A 25749-nucleotide genomic window follows, 5' to 3' on the forward strand; every position below is an offset into this window, starting at 1 on the left:
GTATTTCGTGATAAACTATGAAACGCTTGTGCGTCTGGAAAAGGAATCCTGGATAAGACAGAATGAAATAGCTGCCGTGTAAGTCGTCCTGCTCCGCTTTAAATCACCGACACTATTCACCGCAGCAGATATTAGTAGCGGCGCGTGAGTCCCGAGTGCTCCTGGAGAGTTCAAGAAGCAGTCTGGCAAACGCACTTGTTTTGTGGACGGTGAAGTTGGAGCATGACAGGGTTGGCACGGAGAGGCCTTTTTCATTAGCCTCTGCTGCTTGTGTTATTCCTACTGATACCCGCGTGGTAGAAGAAACCATTTATTATTATAATAGTACGAGCGTAAATGAGACGCTGAAATGGTTAAATACTGCAGAAAATCCTTCTTTGCACCAGGACTGATGAAGCTGACCAGATCCAAAGCTTGCTTCTGATAAATGTGTGTGAAAGTTCAAGTTGCGTATGTATGTGTGTGTATGTGTGTGTGTCAAGTTTTCAACCCGCAGCCACCAGATTGGCCATCAGGAAATCAGCCCTGACGCTGTGTTTTCCTCTCATATTCTGTTTTTCACCAAAGATCTCAAAGTCTTACTACAGCAGAGTAGAGGGGTTTGAAATGAATACCATGTGTTTGAATTTGAGCAAAGTGTCTGTGTGTGTGAGAGATTTAGAATAACAAAATCTGTAGTTGCTATTAGTCTCGAGAAGCCCCCTTGAAGTGCAGTCTGTCTCAGTGTGTGTGTGTGTGTGTTGGGGGGGGCCCTAATGAATTTGAGAGAAGCCTTGGCCGGCGTTTGGAGCCTCTCCCGGCTGTAGACACCTCACTGTGTCGCCCCCGCCAGGTATGGGCGAGGAGGGAGGGACAGGGGCAGTAGCGGAGCAGTCCTAGAAAAACACCAGTGGGAAGTCTGTGCCACTCTAGGAGCACTGTGAACAGAATGTGGGTTACAACAGGTCAGACATTGGAAGTCAAGTCTGGGCCAGAGGAGGTAAACTATTCCATCTGTGTCTGTGTCTACAAACTCTCCCTCGTCAGCCCCCTCCTCCTCCTCCTCCTCCTCCTCCTCCTCCTCGGTCTCCGCTAACACACACACAAGCTCCACACTCTCAATCCCATCCCTCCTTTAATTCCCACTCCCTAAAAAAAACACTAAATAAAAAGGCTTCTGTAGCTTCACGTCGCATCACGGCAGCAGCCCTGAGCTGCCGTGTGACTCGGAGGCCGTACGTACGGCCGGCGGGCTGTCATCACCGAGACTGCTAGACAAATTATCAGAGGCGGCCCGCTCACGCAGCAGGAGTCCTCGGGGGTCTGCCAGAGTCTAGCCCATGACATTCTAGATGAGCTGTCACAACTCCTGCCGATTTCAAATGAACACTGGAGAGAGAGAGAGAGAGAGAGAGAGAGAGCAGAGAGCGCACACACACAAACTAACACACACAAACTGTGAACGCTCAGCCAGAGAACGGAGCAGACACATACCACATGCTGTATAGACCAGGCATCAAAATATACTACACTGGTGCACATGAGCACAGTACACACACACACACACACACAGACATACACCGTATACAGCACAAGGTCATGTCAATATGTTTCTCTCCAGCAGATAAGAAAGACCTGTTGCTCATCATCTTTAAAGGACATTTAGACAGTAAGACATAGTCAGCTTAGTCTATGGACGTCGACAGAGATAGAGATGTTGATGAACAGCAGTAAAAGTAGCCAGACTCAGGATCAACGTCCTGGTGGACTAGCGGTGGACTTTTGTTCCATGTCATCGGCCTCTCTCTCCTCTCATTTTCTCTTGCACCTCTTCTGTCTACTATCTAATAAAAACACCCCAAAATAAAGGTACCGTTTGTAACTTCTTACACGTATAAATCGTGTCAGTGTCCAATGCGCGCTCGCGTGTGGCTACGCTGTTCCAACACAAACTACACAAAAGCACCAAAACTGCAAAGTTCTATCTAGTGAAGCCCGTCTTGCAAAACAGTGTCAACTCTTCCTGCTTCAGCCCCCCCGACCGCGGCCAGAAGACACAGAGGAAACCGTAGCTTTGGTTTTCAGTGCCGGAGTCTCTGCTCCTCTGCCTGTCTGCCTTCACTCACACACCGCGCCCGTTCTCACTCGCTCCACCTCTCACGTGCATGCGTGCACACTACACATTGCAGAAGACGGGAGTCTGAAGCAGGACAACACAGTATCAGCATTGATTCATGGTGCCAAAAATATACTGCCTACTGCCACTTTAATCCCACATCGGAAAGGTGTGGAGGAAGGGGGGTTACAAAGATATTAGACCATCTGACGAGCAGCTCGGAGGGAGTTTACTGGCAGCTTAACAGGCTACAACCACGCAGCTCTGTGAAGCTGTACTGAAGCAAAGCAGTGCTTTGAGATACATGCTCACAGTGACAATGTGACAATCACAGCTTGCATGCTGATGGGAATTTGATTAATCCTAAAAAAAAATGATCCGCTGCTTTACAGATGTCTTTTTCCCAACGTAAGTCTATGAGAAAAAGTCTACGGACAGAAGTTGTAGTACCACCGTTTGGCCAGTATGAAAATTTGCACAAAGCCCGGCGCTCTTCCTGGGGCTTTGTAAAATGTTTACCATGTTCCCCATCCTAGTTTAGCATGTTAGCACTAAACAAAGTCCAGCTGCAGCTGATGGTAATGTCATTAGTTGTGCAGGTGGGCACCATGCATGTCTGTAAAAGATTTCATGGTAATCCGTCCACTAGTTGTTGAGATATTTCAGTCTAGACCAACGTTGCCATCCCTGTTGCCATGCTGCATGACTACAAAGTTTCCCCTGAACACAACCCAGCAGTTTTGGGTTATTTTCTGTTACGTGATTCTCCACTCAGACATGAATGTCGGAGCATGTAGCTGGCAGGGTTGCGTGGCTCAGTCAGAATGTATCCTCACAATTGATTAGTCACTCCTGTTGCTTTGTTGTTTAGATTTACTGATAGCATCCATACAGCAGCTGAAGTAAAATGTGTTTTATCTGTGAAGTGTCTGACACTGATATCTCCTGTGAGGAATGTCCTGATTCTTTAATCTGTCTTTGGGGGAAGAGAAACTGACGGGGGAAATGAAAGACACATGAGCGTCTGTTCTCTGGGGACCGGGGCTTTCTTCTTTCTGCTAAGATGTCTCAGAAATATCTCTCACTTTGTGCTGAGGGAACCCATTCAGGTACCTGCTTAATGCCCCTCTGTCACAGACAGTGCTCTTCTTCTTAGTGATTCTTTCAGTGATTTTTGCTTGAATTTGAATAAGGCAGATTTATTTATGTAGCACATTTCAGCAACGAGACAATTCAAAATGCTTTACAAAAAAACGTCAAAACATCCAGACAAAGTGCAAAAGAAACACAAAAGGGCATTCAAATTAGGGGTGGAGGGGAAATCAATACAGCAGAGCATCAGGATCATTTGCGTGGCAATATTGTGTTGAAACACAGACAGTCAAGTATCGACCTTTTATTATATAAACTATTAACCTCTTTAACAATCCGACGGCCACTATATTGTCTTTCAGAAGTTGTAGCGGGCTCAGTCATATCACATGAAACTAGAAGAACCTAAAGAATCCATCGGTACCAACCATGTCATGTTCGCTTGTCGGGAAGAACGCTAAATAACGCTCCAAAGTTACACTAAATTTTGGAGAGGAAAAACTGGCATGGCCATTCTTCAAAGGGGTCCCTTGACCTCTGACCTCAAGATGAACAGAGTGAAAACTGTATCTTATTAGATAAAACAGAGCATAATTTGTAGTTGAAGAAAGGTAATATTATATACCGCAATATATCTTGACGCAATACTCAGCATATCACAAAATGTTTAAAATCACAATAAGATTGTATCATGACTTAAAGGGACTCTGTAAGAATCAGAAATTGCTTGAGCGACACCTGTTTGTGTTGGAGTCTGAGTCTGAACCGCGTAGCCACATGCGAGCGCACATGGGACACCGACCCAGATTGATTTATACGTGTAAGAAGTTACAAACAGTCCCTTTAAGTACCGTGATAATATTGTATCGTGACGCCTCTGGTGATTCCCACCCCTTATTCAAATACAATTAAAAACAGAAAAGCAAGCTAAAATAGAATAAGAATAAGACGGGTATAAAATACAAGAATAAAAGTTACAGTGCAGTGTAAGAAATGATTTAATAAAAGGCAGCAGCAAACATTAGAGTTGTAGCGGACCTGCACTTTTCTTGGAGTTTGTTTCAGATATATGGAGCATAAAAACTGAACGTGGCTTCTTCTCCATGTTTAGTTTAGGCTCTGGGGACAGAAAGCAGACCTGGTCCCAGATGACCTCAGAGGTCTGGATGGTTCATAATGTAGCAGAAGATCAGAAATGACTATGGTAGTCCTGTATGTCCCCCCCAACCAGACTCCTATCATGATTTAACCATTTCTGTCTGGCTGCTCCTGTGTCTTTAAATTCCAACGAGGCTTAAAAATCTGTGTTCACAACACCTTGGTGTGACCTTCGGCTTAACATGGCTGTATATTGGCTTCCCACTGACAGCTATACAGAGTGGAAATATTTCAGTCTGAATGAGGGTCGGCCAATCACTTGGATAAAGTTGTGTATTGTTTGATTTCATTCTTCATCTTCACGGCCCGTTATGATTCATTTAAAGCTGCACTAATCAATATTTGCATATTCACAATAGATCATATTCCTTTCAAAGTATGTTCATATTTTTATTGTTTCATGCTTTTAACATTTAGTTTTCATCTCTCTTTTTGAACTTAACCACTTTTATCTGCCTGTTTGAATACAAATGAAGTTTATTATTACTAAGATATTTATATTCAGCTGGGAAAAAAAACACTAGCACTCAGAATCATTTCTCAAATTTTGCCCATTTTTTGATAATAATATTGTTATCAAACCGCTCAAAGCATAAAGCGACTATCCTCTGGGTAAAAGCTCCACGGCGCTGTGATTTAGTGGATCCTCCGCCGCTCTCCTTTGAACTCTCTCCACCTCTCTCTCTCCGTCTGATTTAGGATGGCCCATGTTCTGCAGTTTGATGAGCAAACCAGAAAAGTCAAGGATGCCGCAATACAGGACGAGGACACTTTCGAGATCTACGACCCGCGCAACCCCGTCAATAAACGGAGGAGAGAGGAGAGCAAGAAGCTCCTGAAAGAGAAGAAGGCCAAGTGGTGAGGTCGAGAGAGGTCGAAGGTCGGGTCCTGCCCAAGCAGTCACGTGACTGAAAAATCTGCTCGTACCGCATCCCGCCTGTCCAGTTCTCCGCCACTTCAAACCGCGCTTTGTAGAGCATTCTCCTGCATCCAACAACATCTGGATTGAGGATGCTGACCCTTACGATACCTGTAATCTGTGATGGAAAGGCTCCTTCGCTTGGAACAGCTGCAGCCGGACGCCGCTCAGTTACTCAGCCGCATTAAGATCGTGGTCGTAGTAATGGTTAAAGGTCATCATTTGATTATATGTAATGTTGTTTTTTTTAATGCTATTCTTCTTCTGTTTATGTTGTCTAGAGCTTAAAAATGTGAGCATCAGACTTTGACAAAATAAAATAAATAGCATTTGCAAACTGTAATGATTTCACTCTGTTCTATTTCATTTTCAATAAATGTACCAGTCAGTGGCTACCAGCAGCTCTCAAGCTCAATAATCAACACGTTATACTGTATGTTGTTTCTTTAATAAACAAAACTGAAGTGTGAAAACAAGAAGTTGTGATTTGATGGAAGGTTATGTGTGGATTCTAATGATTCAGTACATTGAAAAGAACTGCTTTGCCCATTACTAGGAGACAGGACTGCAGTCTTCTCATCAAACTCTCAGCGAGAAAGGAAATAAGCATATATCTCAAAATGTCTGACTATTCCTTTAATGCTGAGGCTGGAACCGTAGATGGCCTAACTGACTGCAGACAACGGGAACTTTGTGCAGACGAGGAAAATCACAGAGCAAAAACCAAGGATCAAACAAAGACTGAACTGGAAACACAGGACTTAAATACAAACTAATCTGACGAGGAAGTGGAGAGATGGGCGGAGAAGCTCAGGTAAGGGCAACGAGGTGACGGAGTAACGAGGCTGATTCAGAGCAGGTGTGTAGACGGGCATGAAGATGGGAGGAAAAAACAGAGCAAAAAAGGAAGTCTGAGGGCATCTGGACGGAGAGCCAGACGGTGACACTCACCACCCTGTTGCATTTTATATATAAATATCTGCCACACTGTCCTGCTCAGGTCACCAGTGGAGCAGCCAGAGCTTGTAAAAAGGAACTGGCTTTACCTCACTGTGGTGGTAAATGATCTGCCACTGCCATGTGTGTGACCATCAGCCGCATTTGGCCGGCACACTATTTTTTTTTTACTGCCCTTCTGGGATTATGCTTAAATTTTCATATGGAACAGGAAGGAGAGTTAATGTTACATTATGAGCCCGGCTCGGCCCGCGCTGCCGCAAATCTAAAACAGGTGATCTAACGGACTGTGTGTGTGTGTGTGTGTGTGTGTGTGTGTGTGTGTGTGTGTGTGTGTGTGTGTGTGTGTGTGTGTGTGTGTGTGTGTGTGTGTGTGTGTGTGTGTGTGTGTGCTGCTGGGTCCAGGTCAGGGTGAGATGTGCTCATGAAGATGCACAGCTTTTTTATAAGGACACTGGTTGCCACATAAATAGGTAATTTATGTTTGAAGGGGAGACCAGAGAGAGAAGGACAAGACAGTGTAATTCCTCTCCAGCACCACCAGGAGAATACTTAACGCTCACCCGGCCGGCTCGGAGCAGGAAATACCGCTCTGCTGCTGATCACGTGACCGCCAGGGATGAGATGGAATGGTAATAGCATTATCGTGCTATACTACAACCGCTATCTCCCTCTGCCCTTGTGGGTTGAGAGCTAAATATAGACACATAATCCTTCCCATCTCTTGGAAAGTCAGCCAACACTTCTTTTGTGATTATTTTCTCCTCTCCTCTCGTTGTTAGATGACAAACCAGTTAACACAAACACAGCATTTACATTTCCCTCTGCACGCTGCAGGTTGAAGTTGTTGCTGTAACTCGTGTTGGATGTGCGAGCGAGCGGCAGAGATGGCCCCACGTGCTTGACCCCTGCACCCACGAGTCCTCCCCCCCGCGGCAAATTCCCCGGGGTGTGATGGACAGAATGTGCAGAAGAAGAAGAAGAAGAAGAAGAGAGCGAGTTAGCGTGCGTTCATAGGAGGGATATTGATGAGTTGAGCGAGATCAAAGAGAGAAGGCACGCCAGGTTTTCATGGTTAATGGTTGGTCACTCACAGATGTCCAGGGTTCATTTGCCTGTGCTGCAGGTGTCCGGTCAGCTTTGTGTCTCTACTTTAGTGTTTCAAGGAAAGAACCGATGTCAAAACAACACTCACACGCACATATGTACAACGGAAGAGTTATTGGTTGCTGAAATTGTTTCTCCCGTCCATACTGGCTGTGGAGAGTAAAGAGGTTTCCATGCAAGTGATGGAGGTCAAAATCCAAATGTATTAAAGTTAATCTGAAGCTAATATGAGGCAGTTTGTATCTACCAAACTTCATCTTTTTAACACCAAATTCACAATTTGTTTTGTTTCCTTGCTGAGTTGCATCGGTGGGACAGTAACACCAAGAGGAAAGTTTCTATTAAGAAGATTACTCAGACACAAAATATAATCCAGGAAGTCCAGTTAGAGTAACAGATTGGTGAGTTTGAAACATATAGACTGTTTATAAAGATGTACGACATGATCATGGAAAGTACAATCACGGCGGCAATTATTTGATCTCTTGTCAGAGAGGTAATCCGTAGGAAATCGTGGAGTAGGATGTCGTCACAACCGGTATGGACAGGAGGAAGACTTAAGCCTGCAGGAACTTTTCCTCCTGAACTAAGAACCTTTTGAGGAACATTTCGACCGCAGGGACCAGGGTCTAAATTAAGTTCCAGACACATTTCACCCCCCCAAAAAAGGCCCTGGTCAGGGGGTAGTACTTTCTGAAAGTACAGGAAGATGACCGTCGCTGCATCAACTCGTCTATCGCTTCATTTATAAAACAAGGAAGTATCGATTAAGAACCATTTTAGGACGAGGGGAGAGCATTTCTTTTTGGTTGATAACATTAAAAGTAAAGTTAGGCTCTGCAGGTCTTACTGCTATGGAAACACAGACAACAATGGGCTGAAGGAACCTTTTAGTTCCTTGAAAAGTAGTCCCGGGACTAAACTTCTTGGTGGAAACCCAGCTTTACAGTCACCGGGAACTCAATGTACATATGGTCATGTAGGTATTGTTTTAAGTCTTGAAAAAAGGTGAAGCTCTCCTTTATCAGGAGCTGAATCAGGGCTTCCTTTAATATGCTTTACTTGGATAAATGTCATTATGTCTCTGATCATATTTCACATTTTTCATACAGGCCAAGTCTTTCACTTTGTCTCTTTTTCCCCTCTTATAGCATGCATGTCTGGCACTGCTGCTACGCTCTTTTGTTGCTCTGATGTTTGTGGATCATAGTTAAGGCTGCTCGGACACACCATGAAGATGAGATGTCAGCGCAGAGGTGCCGGAGCCAGAGAGATGCCAGCCAGAAGAATAAAACGGTGGAGAGCTGTGGACGTTAACAATAGCGTATTCATTCCTCTACGTCGTGCCAAACATGAGGTCCGAGCAAGGCCTGCCCGCGACGACATTTCCAATACCACAGCAGTTGGACAGGACCGATCAGGAATGAACGCTATGTCTCTTCACACAGAAGGAGACTAGTGTAAACAATAAATTAAGCCCAGGACTACAACTAAGACCAAGGTTAGACTCAAAAAAGCAAAACCTCAGAAATACTTCACCTCAAACTGAAAGAATATTTAGCATTGAGTTACATGGAAGGCAGTTGTTATCTAACCTCCTAGTTGGACTTTATAAAATATTTCCATTTCAGGTCCGGGTGAATTTATTTGTATAATGTTGAATTTTGGTGAGATATAATGTGGCTTGGTTTAAGTGCCAAATATGTGCAGTCATATTAATAGAGTCATGTTTTATTATTCAAATTTGATCATTCTGGTTTTATCAAGGATGAGGCTCAGCGGGTGGTGATGTCCGTCTGTCGACCGGTCCAGACTGAAATATCTTAACAACTATTGAATGGATTATCATCAAATTTGGTACAAATATTCATGATGTCCAGAGGATGAATCCTAATGACTCTAGTAATCCTGTGACTTGTAATCTGGCCCCACCAGCAAGTCAAACTTTTCCAATGAAATATCTCTACTGTAGATCTGTAAAATGGATTGGCACAAACGTTTGTACAGACATTCATTATTCCCAGAGGATGGACCCGAATTACTTCCTCCTATCCTCTACGGTTTCTTTCTTTTCCAGTTTTAGTATGTGCTCTTACAGGCGTCAAATACTCATGCTTTGTCACGGCCGTTGTCGTTGGATACCGCCGCAACTGAGGGGTTTTGTTGCCTAATCCTACACAACAGCTTTTGTGTAATTCACAACATTAAGCACGTCTTTACTGCAACCGAAAAGTGATGCCGAGGGGTCCTTAAGCATGCGTTTACTGTGACCAAAAAGTGATGCCGAAGGGTTGTTAAACATGTGTTTACTGCAACCGAAAAAGTGACGCTGAGGGGTCCTTAAGCACGTGTTTACTGCAACCGAAAAAGTGATGAACAAGTGCCTACAGATTCTCCCATCCATCCATCCATCCATCCATCATCTGCAACCGCTTATCCCGTTAGGGGTCGCGTGGAGGCTGGAGCCGATCCCAGCTGGCATTGGGCGAGGGCGGCGTACACCCTGGACAGGTCGCCAGCCTATCACAGGGCTGACACGTAGAGACAGACAACCTTTGCCTACAGATTCTGCTTTCTAGAAATACTAGAAAACACTTGAGGTTTGACCGAAGCACCGAATCCTCAGGCAACATCAGAAAACATTTGAACTGGTTCAGACAGGATTCGTCACTCATGACAGTGGTCTTCAAAGATAGCACCCTAGGGCGCAGGGCAATCTTCTGCTGAGTTGGGATACTGTATGTGATGGATGAAGGTTTTGTCCTTTAACAGAAAAACTTAGATTACCACATTAGACTGCTGTCACTTATTCAGAAACATCCTGCTGCGTAGGTGATGACATGTAGTTGCGTAACTTTCCTATTTTGTTCTCCTGAAAGATGTCCTGTGTTTCAACACAAATAGACAAATCCTCAAGACCCACATATGGCACTTTATCAGATCTAATTCTACTGTAGTGGCTGTATGTATGTATGTAAATACACACTATAAACCTAAGAAAACCTGAGATGAACTATCTGACCTTCCACGTGTTGTGTGAGGCAACAGGTTGTGAGTGCAAAGGGCATACATTTGGAGTCATTATTTCTACTGCTGTCCGGTCCACAGTTGTATCTGAGGTATGTAACCTCAAAGCCCCAGGTACAGAACATCAAAGGGATTGATAGACAGGAAACAAGTGGCTATCCGTCATTGGGTACCCAAAACAAAAAACGTAGGCCACAGTTAGTTAGTTAGAAAGCTTTGCTCCATAATTATGTTTTTATCTTCTGTCATTTAGAGTCGATGCTTTTCTCCAGCTTCTTTAAAGACCTTTCTGACGTTTGGCTGTTGGAGCATCACTTTGTAAACACCGATTAAAGACATCTTTAAACCTACCAATATGTTTGATACTAATATTTAATCAAATGACTCATACTGCTGAAATCATTAAGAGCTAGAGACCATCTTGGGATGGGATCACACCAGCCGCGAAGCCAAATCGGGCCAGGGCGTAAAGTGTGTGTGTGTGTGTGGGGGGGGAGAAATGGTCCCTTCCCCACTTCCTACCCAACACATTCTCATCCCAACTCGTCACATACCGCCGCTTTGTCAGTGGCGTCACGCCCCACTTTAGGATCAGGCAACAAAACCACTAACAGCGACGCTGTTGCGGTGACAAAATCTGTCCACAGACAGAAATATAAACACCTGGCAAAGTACTCTAAACCTCCTCTGTGGTAGTTCCTGCTACAGTAGGCGTCTCCTGGACCACATTTTGCCATGATGACACACACACACAGACGCACAAGGTGTAACCAATACCAGCCACACGCTGTCCCAGCTGGTATCAAACACCCAACTCTGCAGCTCTCAGCCTCTTCCAGCTCATTGTGTTGCTGTCTTTCTCTCAAACACAGCAAACAAAGCTCTAATAAATCCACTATACATGCAGCACTTGCCCCGAACCAAAGGATGGATAGACAAAGATAGCTGGTGAGGAAAGTCGAACGTCTAGCTAGCTGTAGACTAAGATACTTTTCTTAGGAGTTGATGAAGATCAGACCGGAGCTAGGCCAGAAACACGACTCCAAATGAATGCTAATATTCCTCCGTGTCTGCTGGATGTGTAAATATGCAACTGTTTGGTAATACGTCAGCCGTAACAACTTTATAAGTAGGTGACATGTGGTGGTTATTTGTTGTTTTTTCTTCCCCTAGTGGCCAAAAATCGAATAATGCAGCTTTAATGAAACTCTATATTGACGGTGAATCACCTGGTTTTAATGGCCTTTCTTGTGCACCTTGTATTCTGACATAAAAGTAAACAGAGCAATGGTGAACTCTCCTGGTACATGTTCACAGCCTCCGTCCTGTCCACGCTTCCCACTCATTGTTTATGTAAGCAGCCGTGCAATGCATTCTGGTAGCGTGGCGGCGCGATTCGAGAGATGGGGGCGTCACGTCGGCCGCTCCTCATTTGCATAAAGTTGAGGTCAAGTCTACTTTATGCAAATCAGGGGCGTCTGACGCGACCAGCCGCCTCTGGAAACTCCTTAGAAACTTTTAAACTAACAGTTGTTGATCCAAAATAAAGAATAAAGCAACGGCATGGCTTATTTCTCGCATAAAATGTTTTCAGAAACACATTTCGGTGAACTATTTTCGTGATATAAGAGAAGAAAGTTTCCAAACGAACGGGTTCTGGTTTGAAAGCTGAGAGCCCACAAGAGAAAGCGTTCGTCCAATCAGGTGCCTTGTCTCTAGTGGCAGCGCATCAAGCGTCCAATGCTGGGAAGCGAGGCGATCCCTCACAATAAAAAACACCCCTGTGGACACGTCCCATCAGAGACATGAGAGGTGGCTTACAAAAGGAAAAAGACACCTTTATTGCGTTGTGAATTTTATGCAGAGTTGTATCTCTTATTTGTTGTCTTGACTGTGCTATTTTAATAACTTAACGACAAGGACAACTCTATCAACCTACACCTGAAATAGCTCTTTGTTCTCTTTAGAGTACGACTGATTCATGAATCTCTAGTCAATTAATAAAATTGCTCGCAAGCAGATCATTTTGTCTTTACAGCCACTTTTTCATTGTAATGAGAGCGAGCGGAGAGAGATTACATTCAGGACAACGAACACACACTATAAAACAGGATGACTTATTCCTCCATAAAACACATTGTTAGCTCAGAACATAATTACAGTTACAAGCTACTAAAAGAATAGATCTTTTTTACACATTACAGCAGCGGGCCATCAAGGTCGCTGTCAAACCTTCAACGTGCCTCCCGCCGGACGTCCTCGGTAAACGTCCCGCGAGTGTTATACAAAGATTCACCTTTTCCCCGTCGAGAGTGAAGGACATGTTGGCCATGAAACGGAGACGGAAGCGGCATTACAATGTATAATAACCCGTGAGCCTCGTAGCTTTCTGCGCTGCGACTGTACAGCCCCCATTATCATTTGTCCTCATTAGCGTGCTGTCATGTATTAGTTGTGGGCAGTTGGAGCAGAAGAGGCTAAATCACGACATAATTCATTCTTGATGGATTTCATAATGTTCTCCGGAGAGAGAGAGGATGTCTTTAAGTATGCTGAACGTAGAGCGCGTTGTTCAAGAGCACCATCCACCCAAACGGTGACACTCACATACACACACACACAATAGCATTCAGCCTCATCCACAACCAAGCAGAAGCCCTTGGCTTTACTCCATTGGCCTAAGTGATTGGCTATTGATTTTTTATACACTTAATCCATTTATCTGCTGTCTTTGCTGCTGACAGAGGACAGTATAGGAACAAATCCCTTAAAGGTGACCCAGCTACCTGCTGAGCACACACACGGAGCCTGAAGAGTTAAAGCCTCAGTGTGCTTCAAACTCCCTCCCGTGCTTTGACAAGTACACCCACTATGCACAACGACTGTCCAGGTGTGCGGAGGTGAGAAAGTATGCTTTTCGCTTAAAAAGCAACTTGCAGGTTAGAGAAGATGATGTAGACACTAGATTTATTTTAAATATATACATTACAGTGATATCTGGAGGCGTTTTTGTAAAGATTTTTTACTTCGGCATCAAAAAAGACAATAATAAATACAGATCACTACGCTAATTTTGACACCGAAGAGGTTGCAAATGTATATTCAAACTCATAATGGACCACGGTCTTATAATTATGAGCCTGTTATAGCCTTGACAGTAGGTGTCCAAGATACCAGCAACACATAAGAGTTAGGAGAAATAACAGATACGACAATATCGACTATCACTACACAACCGAGCACCCCTCCGCGCCACTCCTCCCTTTCCAAGACTGCGGTAACGTGAGCCACCAAGTGAAAAAACGTGGTAATGCTGTTCGCCATCCTTACCATAATAACACTACTTTCGAAGCAACGGAAGTCACACGGCGGCTGGCGGTGCCACGGTTTTGTACTCTGCAGCTCACGTTACCGCAGTTTCACAAACGTGTCGGAGAACTACGGTGGCCTTCAGGTAACGTAAAAACGTGAAAGGCTGATTATACACTAATGAAAACATAGTTATGAACATTATATTCCATTTCTGCTAATACATTCCCCCAAAATGTTACACACTATTCCTTTAACTTGTGCACCATTATCCCCATTTTTATACAATTTATCATGTCTCGCTCTGTGATAACAGGCTTTTCACTCCGCCTTTGAGTGTGGCCATTCAGCTTTAAACACTTTTGCCTTCAGATTATTGGGATGACAATTCATACGAACTTCTTCGTTTGAAGCGTACCTCAGCCTTTACAGATTGAAGACTGATCTGTGATCCCGTCTTTGGGCTGGAGATGGGGAACAACATGCAACAAAGGTTCATGTCGCCTCCCATGTTCAAAACTTGCAAACTGTTTTAACGCAGAATTCATTTTCATTGAATTATGACAAGTGATTTTGCACCGTTGACCGATTGCCGTGGTGCAGGGAGCAGCACAGGCCGGAGGGACACAATTGCAAGTGGGTTGATACAAAGACAATACTTTAATAAAGCAAACCGCAGGCAGATACAGATAAACAAAACTCCATGCAACAACAAAGATGAACTGACAAGAGACTAAGGACATCACAGGGACTAAATAGACGTGGAAAGGAGGGAGATAACGAGGGACAGGTGACAGCAGGGCTGATGAGGAACAGGTGAAACTAAAACAGGAAGCGAACTATAAGATAAACTCTAGGACCACGACATCAATTGTGTTTTAATATGCCACTTTCTGATGTGACTGGGCACTAAAGAGAGCTCACTAAGGAACTGTCCTGTTTAAATAGTGTGCGTGTTTGGTTACGCCATCAGTTGTGTGTTTGGTTCACAGCTGATAAGGAAAGTGTGGAGCTCTTGACACTGGAGGAAAACAGCTTTGAAAGAGGCCATGGTGCACAGCTGAAGCATTTCTCTTCACATCTTTTGAAGGTGTGAAGGAAAAAACACATCCTCCTGGTATATACTGTATGACGGGGTGGCCGTTGCCCTCTCCTCTGCAGCCAAGTGCCCTTCGGGGGCTTTGATCTCGTCCACGGAAGTTCAATCTGGGCCTCAGCTGTGGGAAAGAGCAGCGGGGCTTAACAGGGACGGAGCCCAAACCAGAGCCCAGCAGATAGCAGGTGCTGGAGCCGTGACCTTCCCATCCCAGGCCGGCATTCCTGCCTGTCAGACCCCCCGGGTCCGTGCATGCACCGTCTCCACCCACACCATCTGGAGCTGTTTGTCCCGCTGCACTGTGTTCTAATGGAAGAGCGTCCAAAACGCTTCAAGCAGTCATCGACGACACCGCGGTACCACAGCGACTTTGATGAAGGATGATAAACGCTTAGAGAGCTGTGTTGTTCGTCGCTACACGCTAATCCTCACACCTCCCAGCTGGAGAATACAACAGCCACTGTCTTTACGTTAAGAGCTCTACGTCCTCAGGACCACAGCCGGGAGTAATGACACAGGTCTTTAGAGGCCGATGATGATGATGATTACCACCTGAGAGACTCCAACTTCAAACAAATCTTGAAGTTTGACAGATTGTAGGATGCTGATTTTGATTGATTGCATTTCGTGCATGTTTCCATGCATCCTCAGGATTGTTCGTACTTTGTACCTTTGTTTCGTTATGCAACTTGTGAGGAATATTGAATTGGTGATAAGCAGCAGCAATGGCTTCTCTCACTGTCAGTAGTTTTTTTTTAATTTGAAGTGCAGAATCCTGCAGAAGAGGAGAAATCTGTTCTCCATCCTCTCTACACCTCTTATCATAAGCAGCCTGTGAGCTCCATGTACTGGGAAATCACCTTGTCACTTATTCACTCAAATACACATCGTACGTGTCAGGGAGACTAATATTATCCCCTCGACTAATAAAGTCAACATACTGGAATAAGACGGTTAAACAGTACTTTTCTCTAGTCATGCTGACGGTGCAGTGAAGTCTAAAGACTCACACCAGCATTTAAAACTGAGAACTTCCTCTGGGATTCATTCACACTGTCGTGATTAAAGATGGGTAAATCTGCGCAATTTTTTTTTTGTGTTGAGGTCAACTTTGAACTGACCAATTCTTTCACATACGGGCATTTGGGGGCGGCGCCATTATTGTTGGAGATGCAAACACTGGAGGCTTTGGTGCATAAAATGCATTGTAGCCATGGCAGCAGCGTGGGTCGAGTGTGATGTCACTGTGTAAAAGAATAGCAGTCTTGACAGTGCTGACTTTTGAGTGGACGGAGACCGGAGAGAAGTGTTGCCACTTTGGGTGGTTTTGATCAAGTTGGGCTGGTAGATGGAATTTGGGCTGTACCAACAGTACCAACAGTACCAACGCGAGGAAACTCCTCAACACACGCACTGTTCCACCACCCTCCTCACACCTCAGCACCTAGTACCGAGAAGCAAATTAAGAGGGAAAGAGACCAAAACAGTGGCACTAATGGAAACCCCAAAGTTAGCTTAACCTACTGGGCCAACCAACCCCAGCCGGAACAAAGACTCTCAGCAGGATCTGAGGCTTTCACAGCCGGTCACAGATCCCATCCACCAGAGCAAAGTGAAACAGCGTGTAGGCAGCACAACACCAAAGTTCAGGGCCCTCCTGCCCAGTGGTTCCGAAAACACTTTTCATGTCCAGGACCCCTAAACTGACACAAATTAGACCAAACAAAAGTAATTGGATAAGATTTTGTCCCAGGGTGCCACATCTGAAAGGATTTCTGCTTTAAGATGTTTTATTACAGAAAGTGTATGAAACCCATAACCAAAATAGTCATACATTATGTCATTGTGTTACTTATGGATAGAATTATAGTGGCAATAAAATATTCTCCTATTTTGACCCCCTGGAACTCCCTCGAGGACCCCTGGGGGTCCCCGGACCCGACTTTGAAAACCACTGCTGTAGCCCAACGCACAAAGAAGGGGAAATCTCTGTAAAGTAGCGTATCAAAACAGTAACACTTACCTTCTGAGCAGCACACAACAATCCAACCCCAGATCAGAAACCAAACACATGATGAATCTCCCAAAAACAGAGACCAGAGCACAAACAGAGAACAAGACAGTTTTGGTAACAAAACACACAGCTGACAACCAGCACACAGCTGGACCAAATCACCTAATCAGCTGCTCAATCAACACCATCCACCTGCTGCTACCTGCAGCACCAAACAAGCTTTTAACAAACTAACATTAATGTACAGTTTGAGCCCCCATTTGTTACGACCCGGCTCAGGTGGCTATAACAAAGAGGAGACACGTACATAATCAAATGTTAAAAAAATAAGCTTTATTTAACAAAACAACCCAAATTAAAGAGATAACTGATTATTTAAGCAGGGGTGTGAAACATATGGCCTGAGTCTGTTCAAAATGTACCTTTAAAGGGAGATTTGTCAAGTATTTAATACTCTTATCAACATGGGAGTGGGTAAATATGCTGCTTTATGCAAATGTATGTTATATATTTATTATTGGAAATCAATTAACAACACAAAACAATGACAGATATTGTCCAGAAACCCTCACAGGTACTGCATTTAGCATAAAACAATATGCTCAAATCATAACATGGCAAACTGCAGCCCAACAGGCAACAACAGCTGTCAGTGTGTCAGTGTGCTGACTTGACTATGACTTGCCCCAAACTGCATGTGATTATCATAAAGTGGGCATGTCTGTAAAGGGGAGACTCGTGGGTACCCATAGAACCCATTTACATTCACACATCTGGAGGTCAGAGGTCAAGGGACCCTTTTGAAAATGGCCACGCCAGTTTTTCCTCGCCAAAATTTTGCGTAACTTTGGAGCGTTATTTAACCTGCTTCGCGACAAGCTAGTATGACATGGTTGGTACCGATGGATTAATTAGGTTTTATAGTTTCATATGATGCCAGTATCTTTCTCCAGCTTTAAAAATGCAACCTAAAAATTGCATTAATGAATTAAAGAATTTAGAGGCATTAAAACAAATTGGCGTTAACGTGTTATCGCGTTAACTTTGACAGCCCTACTTTCAATACTTGCAATCCAAAGATAAAACCAATAAAGCTGATCTCAATCTTACTTTTGTCACCTCATCATCTGGAGGCCTCTTGGCCGTGTGCACGCATAGTCTCCAGTGAACGACTTAATGTTTCTAAAGAAAAACCTTCTGTTTGTATGTTTAATATACAACAAGCTATCGTCGACGTACGTGCGCACATGATCATGTACTAAATGTTCCGTGTGAAGTAGCCACCTCGGGGCTGTCAGGTCATCTGCAGATGAACTCCATCACCTTCCCCCTTTTTTCTTCTCTCCTTGTCGCCGTCAGCTCTGCAGGTTGGGACTAATGTAATCACAGACCGCTGCAGACGGGCCAGCGCGGCAGACAGAAGCCGGGCCAGACGTACAGGTATTCTAAACTGGTTACATTAGACCAAACAGGCCATCTGTCTCCCTCTGTAATTGGACACTGTGGATTAGAAGGAGACGGCGGCGTTTCCCAGCCAAGTGGGCTAGTTACTGTTTATTTGGAATTAATTACCAAGGAGAGTGGAAACCTCACAGTTCCCAAAGAGTGAATCCAGACACTTGAGGCCAGGATGAGAGGAAGGAGAGTGCCGCACCAAAGCTATGGCAACAGAGCAACTCAGAATGGTGTTTTTAACGCTGCTCTCCTACAATAAGCTGACGTTTATTATGTTTGAGTCTCAGATGATGATGCAGCCGGTGTGTAGGTAGATAAGCACAAAAGCTTATACAAGCGTTGCCCTCCTTCTCCGATTCGGTCACCCTAAACTTGAGGCAGTGAATGAATGGATGTCTTCAGCGGTGGTAACGGGTATCCTGGTGTGATGCCATTAGCTGCTCTCATGCTGTGGGTGCTTTCCAAGAGTTGAGTGAAAGGACAAGAGTATATATCTCTTAAAGCCTGTGAGAACGGAGCATCCAGCCTGGCACCAACACTTCTTCTTCTCATTTGATCCTCAGTGAGCTTTTTCCTCTCACAGGGATCACCGTGCACACATTACTAGAAATGTTGCGCGGACGTGTTTTGATGTGTTTTGACAAGCAAAGAGGGAAAAAAAAAAATGAATCCACTAACACAGAGTCTCTTTAAAAGCTGCTCTTTTTATTGTATCTACTTTTTAAAAAAAAGGGCTGGTGAAGGGCTGCATCACTGCATTTTTTTCACTATGCTAAAGTTCAGTTTGCATGCAGTGAAATAAATGTACAAGTGAGACAACGCAATAAATTAGCATATAATTTACATTTGAAAAAAAAAAAAAATTAGTAACAGTGTACCAACATTAATACTGAATATAAAATATACGCAACTAATCACATGATGCTTTTCATTTCTCTTGCACTTTAGGTACAGGTATAAGCAATGTGACATTCAAACATCCAAGTTCACAGCAATGAGTACCAGTTTGAGTGATTTCACTTCTCTTTTTTTTCTGGAGGCTCCGTATCCCGCGGCCAGTAGATGAGTTAGTCCAAGCAGTTTGAATTCAAAAGCTTCTCAGCATCCACTGTCCCTTCTCCCGACGGCCTCATTCAAGGTTTGGTAACCGATAAAAATCTGCTCGACATTGTCATACTGAAGGTGGCTACAAAAAAGTAGCAGCAGCAAAATTAGAAATTAGTTGTTAACAGCTTCGATGAGATTCTTGCACACTCCTTTTAATTGTCTTTCTCCGACTGTACCTCCACAACAACGAGAGTGTGTGATGGAGACGTTCCCTTTCACAACCAGCAGGAATGTCACCTGGGTAAGTCGCATACAACCGGGCGAGTGTCCATTTTTGTTGGTAGCACAAACAACAATACACGGTTAACAATGAAAATTCCCAGTGTGAGGTATAAACCGATACAAACAAAACAATTAACATGACCAGCATTTACCAACAGAGATATTGACAAAGGATATTATTTCATATTGTTTGGATCCAGCCTCACGTTTAAGCACACTGGAGGGTTGAATGGAAGCACCCACTTGATAGCACCAGAAGCCTGGGAAGGCCGTAACCCTCGGAGCAGAGCGGGAGGAAGAAGAAGAGGTAAACATAGTACTCCACGGAAATAACAAAATCAAATAAAAGAGGGGGAAAGCACCATTCAGTTGGCTGGTTTTGTCTTTTTTCGCTGAAGATGATGGGAAAGAGGACGAGGGGGCAACTTTATCTGAAGCCAGAATACGTGGTCTGGCAACATATCCATAATGAATGCGATATGTGTGTGTGTGTATATTTAGCACTGGTCCCCTTACTTAAAGGAATAGTTAAGGCATTTTGGGAAATCTGCTTGGAAATAATTTTCTTGCTGAGAATTAGACGAGAAGATGGATACACAACTTGAAACTACAGCCAGGAGACGGTTAGGTTTGCTTAGCATAAAGAAGTCTCCAGAAGTCCAGGAGTGTGCTCCAATCCACGTACTTCCAGAAGTACACTTCACTTTGTGCACTCTGTACTCACTTGAGTAGTGCGTAAATTTCAGCGGGGTAGGATCGTCTCAAATCGAATACTCTGCGGCGCACTGACCGGAAATGACGATCACAAAACGGCTCGCTACCCGCCAAAATATCTTCTGAAAAAAAATGAAAGCAGAGTGGAAATTATGTTTCCAACGTCGTCGCCTGCGCCTACGATGTGTCCTCCTGTTGGCTGAAAATGCACCGGTATGTTTACGTATTGCATTGTTTTATTCTGTTATCTACGTATGTTTGAATAGTGGTCGTGGCTCCGCCCCTTCCGCTACGTAGCCAAGATGGCAACAGTTGAGTGTAGAAAGTGTCCAGCGTTCCACACTCAACGATCTGACCGTTTTGAGGACAACATCTGGGTACTTTGAGTGCACTGCATTTTGCCGTACTTCCCAGTGTGAACGCACTTATGCACTCAAAGTAGTAAGTGTAAGTACAGAAGTACGCGGATTGGAACACACTCCAGGTCCGTCTTCTCCCACTCATGTTAACCTGTCGTTTACCTGTGTCCATCTCAACAAATGCCCGCACAGGCACACTGCGTTTTGGTTCGCTTGGAAACGGTCCGAGAACACCTCTCGCAAGCGGTCTCGGTCTGGTTGTTTTGGCTGCACCAGAGTACGATTACTGCGTTCACAACCGCCCAAACGAACCACATCAGAGTGCGATTAAAGCGGAATAAATGTTGACTTGTGAAAGCGCCCTTAGAGGTGCCGGTAGGTTGATGTTTTTACGCTCTGACAGTGGCCACGCAAGCTTCCAGTCTTTATGCTAAGCTAACTAAGCGTTTCCTGGCTAAAGCTTCATGTTCACAGACGTGTTTGTGTCTGGTATCAATCTTCTCGTCTAACTCTCGGCAAGAATGTCGACTATTCCTTTAACTTGTCAGCGCTGAAACAATTGCTTGCTACTGAAATACAAAAATATGACTTTGATTAAATAATCATCCAGCTTAAAAAGAGTGAGAAATAGTGACTGCACTGTGATTCCAATGAACAAGCTGCTTCATAGAATATGCTCCTTCAAAATGAATCCTTCAATAGCGAACTGAAAAGCTCCTCAATGGGATGTTTCGTAAAGGCCAGTTTGGTAAAAAGTGTTTCATGTGGCCCAGGCACCGTCTGACAATATCTTCATTCTACTCTGGACTAACTGACGCTGGGTGAGCTTTTATAATTAAGTGTTAGGAACTAAGGCACCCGTCTGGGGAAAGAAAAAAGTGATTTAAACAATCCTCCTATAACCACGTGGTATTTTCTGGTCCTGGATTAACATCATATATAATATACAAATCCTTACAGTATATAAGGGTTTAACGTATGTTACAGTATGTAATATTTTCATTCCAGCACAGAGACATTGAATATGAATTCAATCACATTACATTCCCTTCCATGACAGTAGGCTACTATCTGACACAAACATGATATCAGAGGACAATATCTCAGCTCTGCTTGGAATTGTACAATAAATATACAGTACACTGATGGGGTTTCTCTGTCGTATCTGAGCGGGGTAAATTGGCAAAAGTATTTACACGAAAAAGTGCACCGAAGCCAAAAAAAAGTCTGCCTGCCAATAGCACCATCACAGTCGTCCCAAAGACACTCCCATCCCCCCCTCTTCTAGCGAGGAGTCCTCCCCTCCGTCTCCGTCTGGGGTAACATCCTCTGCGAGCGATGTGTCCAGCACTTTGGATTCATTCAACAACAAAAACACGCAGGAAGACTAACAATGATATCAATAATTATTATTATAATAAAAATAACATCACCAACGAATAATCTTCCAAGTTCCACTTCACAGAAGTGAAACATTTTAAAAACAGTTTGTGTCAGCGTTGTGGGCTGAGCAGTGGTTTGGGTTCCACCACGATGGAGGGCAGGAGGAGGACCGGGTGTGATAAACAGGGGAACCCTTACTTCTCTCCGCCTCGTTCTGCCAGCGCCGATCTCTCTCTTCCTCCGTCTTCCACGTGTCCAGAGGTTGTTTTCAGTCGGCCCTGTTTTCTTCTTCTCTCCCTTTCAGTGCCGCATCAGCCTCCCTCCATCTTTTCTTGCTTTGCTCTCTTTCTTCAGCTACGTCGCGTTCTTGTTCTCCCGGGTCAGTGCCCCTGGCAGGTCTTGCAGCACATCTGTCTGAAGTACGCACGGCTGCAGAACTTGAACTTCAGCACCAGCGGGCAGTAGGCCACTTTGTTGACATCTTTGCACTCTGGAGAGAGAAAGAAGAGAGCTACGTTAAAGACTGAAGAATTGTAATACAATTATATGACCTTCCTTTTACCTTGACCTGCTTCCAGCCCCAGTTTGTGCCCCAGGTCGTTAAACAACACTTAACCGCTGCTCTGAAGGTATATCAAGAGCCCTCAAAACCTCTTCCAACCATCTGGATGAAAACACATTCTGTTTGAAAAAGGGAAGACTTTTGACCTGTCTCCCAAGTTGCGACTCTTTTCCTAATTCAGACTAGACATTCTCAGAACCCATCGGCTATCGGTCTGAGGACGGATAAGCCTCTTGGGGCAAGGCGCTACATTTCTGGGGTTCTGGTGTAGCCTGCAGATATCCGGGCTGATGGTACATGTCCACAGCCTCCATCCTTTCCATGCTTCCCATTCATTGCAATCTGGTAGCATGGCGGCGCGATTCGAGAGACAGAGCGTCACGTTGGCTGCTCCTCATTTGCATAAGGCTACTTTATGCAAATCAGGGGCGTCTGATGCAACTCGCCGCCTCTGGAATTTGAGTAAATTTAGAAGAAAAAAAGCTGAACTTCCAGCTTCTTAAATGTGAATATTTTCTGGTTTCTTTCCTCCTCTATCACAGTAAACTGAATATCTTTGAGTTGCGGACAAAACAAGACATTTGAGGACGACATCTTGGACTTTGGGAAACACTGATTGTCATTTTTCTGACATTTATAGACCGAACAACTAATCGAGAAAATAATCGACAATGAAAATAATTGTTAGTTGCAGCCCTTGCTAGCAGTAGTGACGGTGTTGCTGCAGGACGGACAGTGCTGAATAAAACAGGATTAAAGAGCCTCCTTTGTAAACATCCTACTTTTAATTTGTAGGTGTATAAAGTCTCCTGACAGCCTGCAATCGGATACATGAAGACCTTTTTTTGAGGAAACAATGCTTTTTAAGACCTGCAAGTTTTTTGTCAAATGTTGTTTTTAATACAAAATAAAGTCTTAATATTTTGCTTGTGTTTTACAAAAAAAGCAAGAACGTGTCATTTCTGCTTGATTAGGAAATAGTGTCGAAACTTGGGAATCTTTTTTATTGTGCAACAACTGGAATATTTTCTCATCCAGATGTTTAGAGGAGTCTTTAAGGATTCTGGAAATACGTCAGAACAGTGGTGAGTGGTTTTAAACAACCTTCTGGGTTTTTCAAACACCACTGAGTATTTATTTTTTAAGCAAAATAGGATGCTCAGCGCCGTGACTCACAGAAATACACGAGAGGCACAAACTGGGCTAACCTGCTACATGAGGACTGGAGCATCTCCCTCCGGCCTCAACAGAGTCAAACTCTGCAACTATACTTGGACGCAGAGGCTGAAGCTGAGACAGATCCTGGCCTCGTTCACTAACTGGGCTTCCTGCCATCCCTACCATACTCGCACACACACACACACACAAACTGCTTGCTGGATGCCGGACAGGCAGTGCTCTAAATGCCTTATCACGATCAGAGTGTCTTCCCTTATTAGGCTTTGGCCCCTGCCTCCGCAGAGCCAAATGAAACGAGACATTGCCTCACTGCTGTCCGTAAAGGAACAATTAGCCTACAGCTAATCCCATTAGCCAGCCTGTAAACGCTGCTCACGTTTTCCATTCAGGCTAATCGAAGGGCCCTTCTCTATGCATCTGAATAGCCATCCATCATGTGTAAGTGTATATGGAGGGTTGAGCTGTTTCGCTTTGACCAGCGGCCAACCCCACTGGAAAGATTAATGTAGCTGGCAAAGTGTAGAGGAGTGTGTCATCCAAGCGTGTTTAGGTCATAGCAGAACAGTGAAGATGAAGATAGAGACACTTTATAACCTTTTCAATTGGGGCTTTGTGTGAAAGCGATGCAGCACAATAGCACATCTGCGTCAGATGTGTGTGTGTGCGCCATACGTTTTGGTCATCTTACCGTCGCCATTGGAGATGGGGGTGGCGTCGCACTTGCTCTCGCACTGCTGCATGGTGGTGGGTCGGAGGGACTCTGCGCACTCGCTAGACGGCTGCCCGGTGTACGACAGACACTGCACCGTCCTCATCTGCTGGCCCAGGCCGCACTGCGCCGAACACTGCGACACAAAAACACATCACACTTAGTGTCTGTGCAGGAGCAAGTTCAGCCGGTGGAGACTGACATTCAACAAGGTAAATGAGGACCATCTTTCCTCGGTGACCCTGAAGTCTTCGCTCCCTCATGCATGCAAACACACACTCAGCCATTCTGAGTAATCCCTGCACACACACACATTCACACACACGCTGCACGACTTGATCCAATCAACCAATCATCAGGGCACGCAGGCAGCGAGCAGAAAGAGTCACCTTCCCTTTTGTCTCATTCAACTGGCTGCCTGTCAGTGACTGTTTCCTAACCAGGTCAACTGTTGCTCGCAAAGCTTTTCCTCATTTTTGTATATGTGTAAGGACGTAGATATACTTGCATTTTAACCACAACCAACGCTCCAAAAGGTTATGCGAGGCAGCGTCATGCAAACACATAGTTAAAAGCAAGAATCTCTCTGGCTTAAAGAGAGAGACAGAGAACAGACTGAAAATTGCCTCTTGTTTCTCTGGAGGAATTCCCCTCTAATTCTTTTCAGACTAAGAGCCTAGCTGCAAACAGTGACGGAGACGAGGGTGAATCATTTCACATGAAATGATGAGGACACATGTATTAAGTGCTGCTGGCAGAAAGGCAATAACTAGAAAGTTCTGGAGTCATTTTTCTAGGAATTTTAAGCATTTTTTATGGATGTTTATTCATGATGGATTTCAGATTCAGAGTTCAGAGAATTCAGAGAGGCGCAAAAAAGGTTTTAAAGTAATTAATTGCCTCAATGAGTTGTGTCACAATCACTGCTGTTGAGTTAAAACAGCGGCCAAACTTCAATAACTAACTTACCGTTGTTTTCAGAACACCTGCATGCACCTGACCCTTTCACCTCCCTTTGACCTTTTTCCTTTGATGCATGTCATCCTGTCTCTCGCTCTCTTCCCCTTTCCTGTCTATCACTCTGTTCTATCCAATAAAGGCACAAAATAATCCTAAAAAAAGCTGCAGAAATGAGACAAAAAATTGCAAAACAAAAAAGAGCCCAAACAATAGAAGTAAAAAACTACAAAATCAATAAAAGGTGAGTAGATAATAGTTAGTATATGGATTAATAATAACATTAACATTGACCTTACTCACCAAACTAACCCATTTTGTTTGTTTC

The 25749-nt window shown here is 44.2% G+C and overlaps 2 protein-coding genes across 3 annotated transcripts in view; one reads left to right on the plus strand and one right to left on the minus strand.

Annotated features, from left to right (window-relative positions):
* cwc27 (CWC27 spliceosome associated cyclophilin) overlaps positions 1 to 5743 on the plus strand; it is a 32868-nt gene extending 27125 nt beyond the window's left edge. Inside the window, exon 14 of the mRNA XM_074617586.1 lies at positions 5045 to 5743. Within this exon, the coding sequence (XP_074473687.1) occupies positions 5045 to 5207 (163 nt within the window). The 3' untranslated portion in view covers positions 5208 to 5743. The remainder of the gene's footprint in view (positions 1 to 5044) is intronic.
* A 13170-nt stretch (positions 5744 to 18913) lies between these two features.
* The window catches only part of adamts6 (ADAM metallopeptidase with thrombospondin type 1 motif, 6), a 70359-nt gene continuing 63523 nt past the window's right edge, over positions 18914 to 25749 (minus strand). For both annotated transcript variants that reach the window (XM_074617156.1, XM_074617155.1), the window contains exons 24-26: positions 24444 to 24600; positions 21104 to 22504; positions 18914 to 21054 (exon numbers count right to left, since the gene is read on the minus strand). In XM_074617156.1, coding sequence (XP_074473257.1) covers positions 22395 to 22504; positions 24444 to 24600 — 267 coding nt within the window. In that variant the 3' untranslated portion in view covers positions 18914 to 21054; positions 21104 to 22394. The remainder of the gene's footprint in view (positions 21055 to 21103; positions 22505 to 24443; positions 24601 to 25749) is intronic.

This window comes from Sebastes fasciatus, chromosome 19, assembly GCF_043250625.1.
Source record: "Sebastes fasciatus isolate fSebFas1 chromosome 19, fSebFas1.pri, whole genome shotgun sequence".
In the NCBI taxonomy this organism is placed as follows: domain Eukaryota; kingdom Metazoa; phylum Chordata; class Actinopteri; order Perciformes; family Sebastidae; genus Sebastes; species Sebastes fasciatus.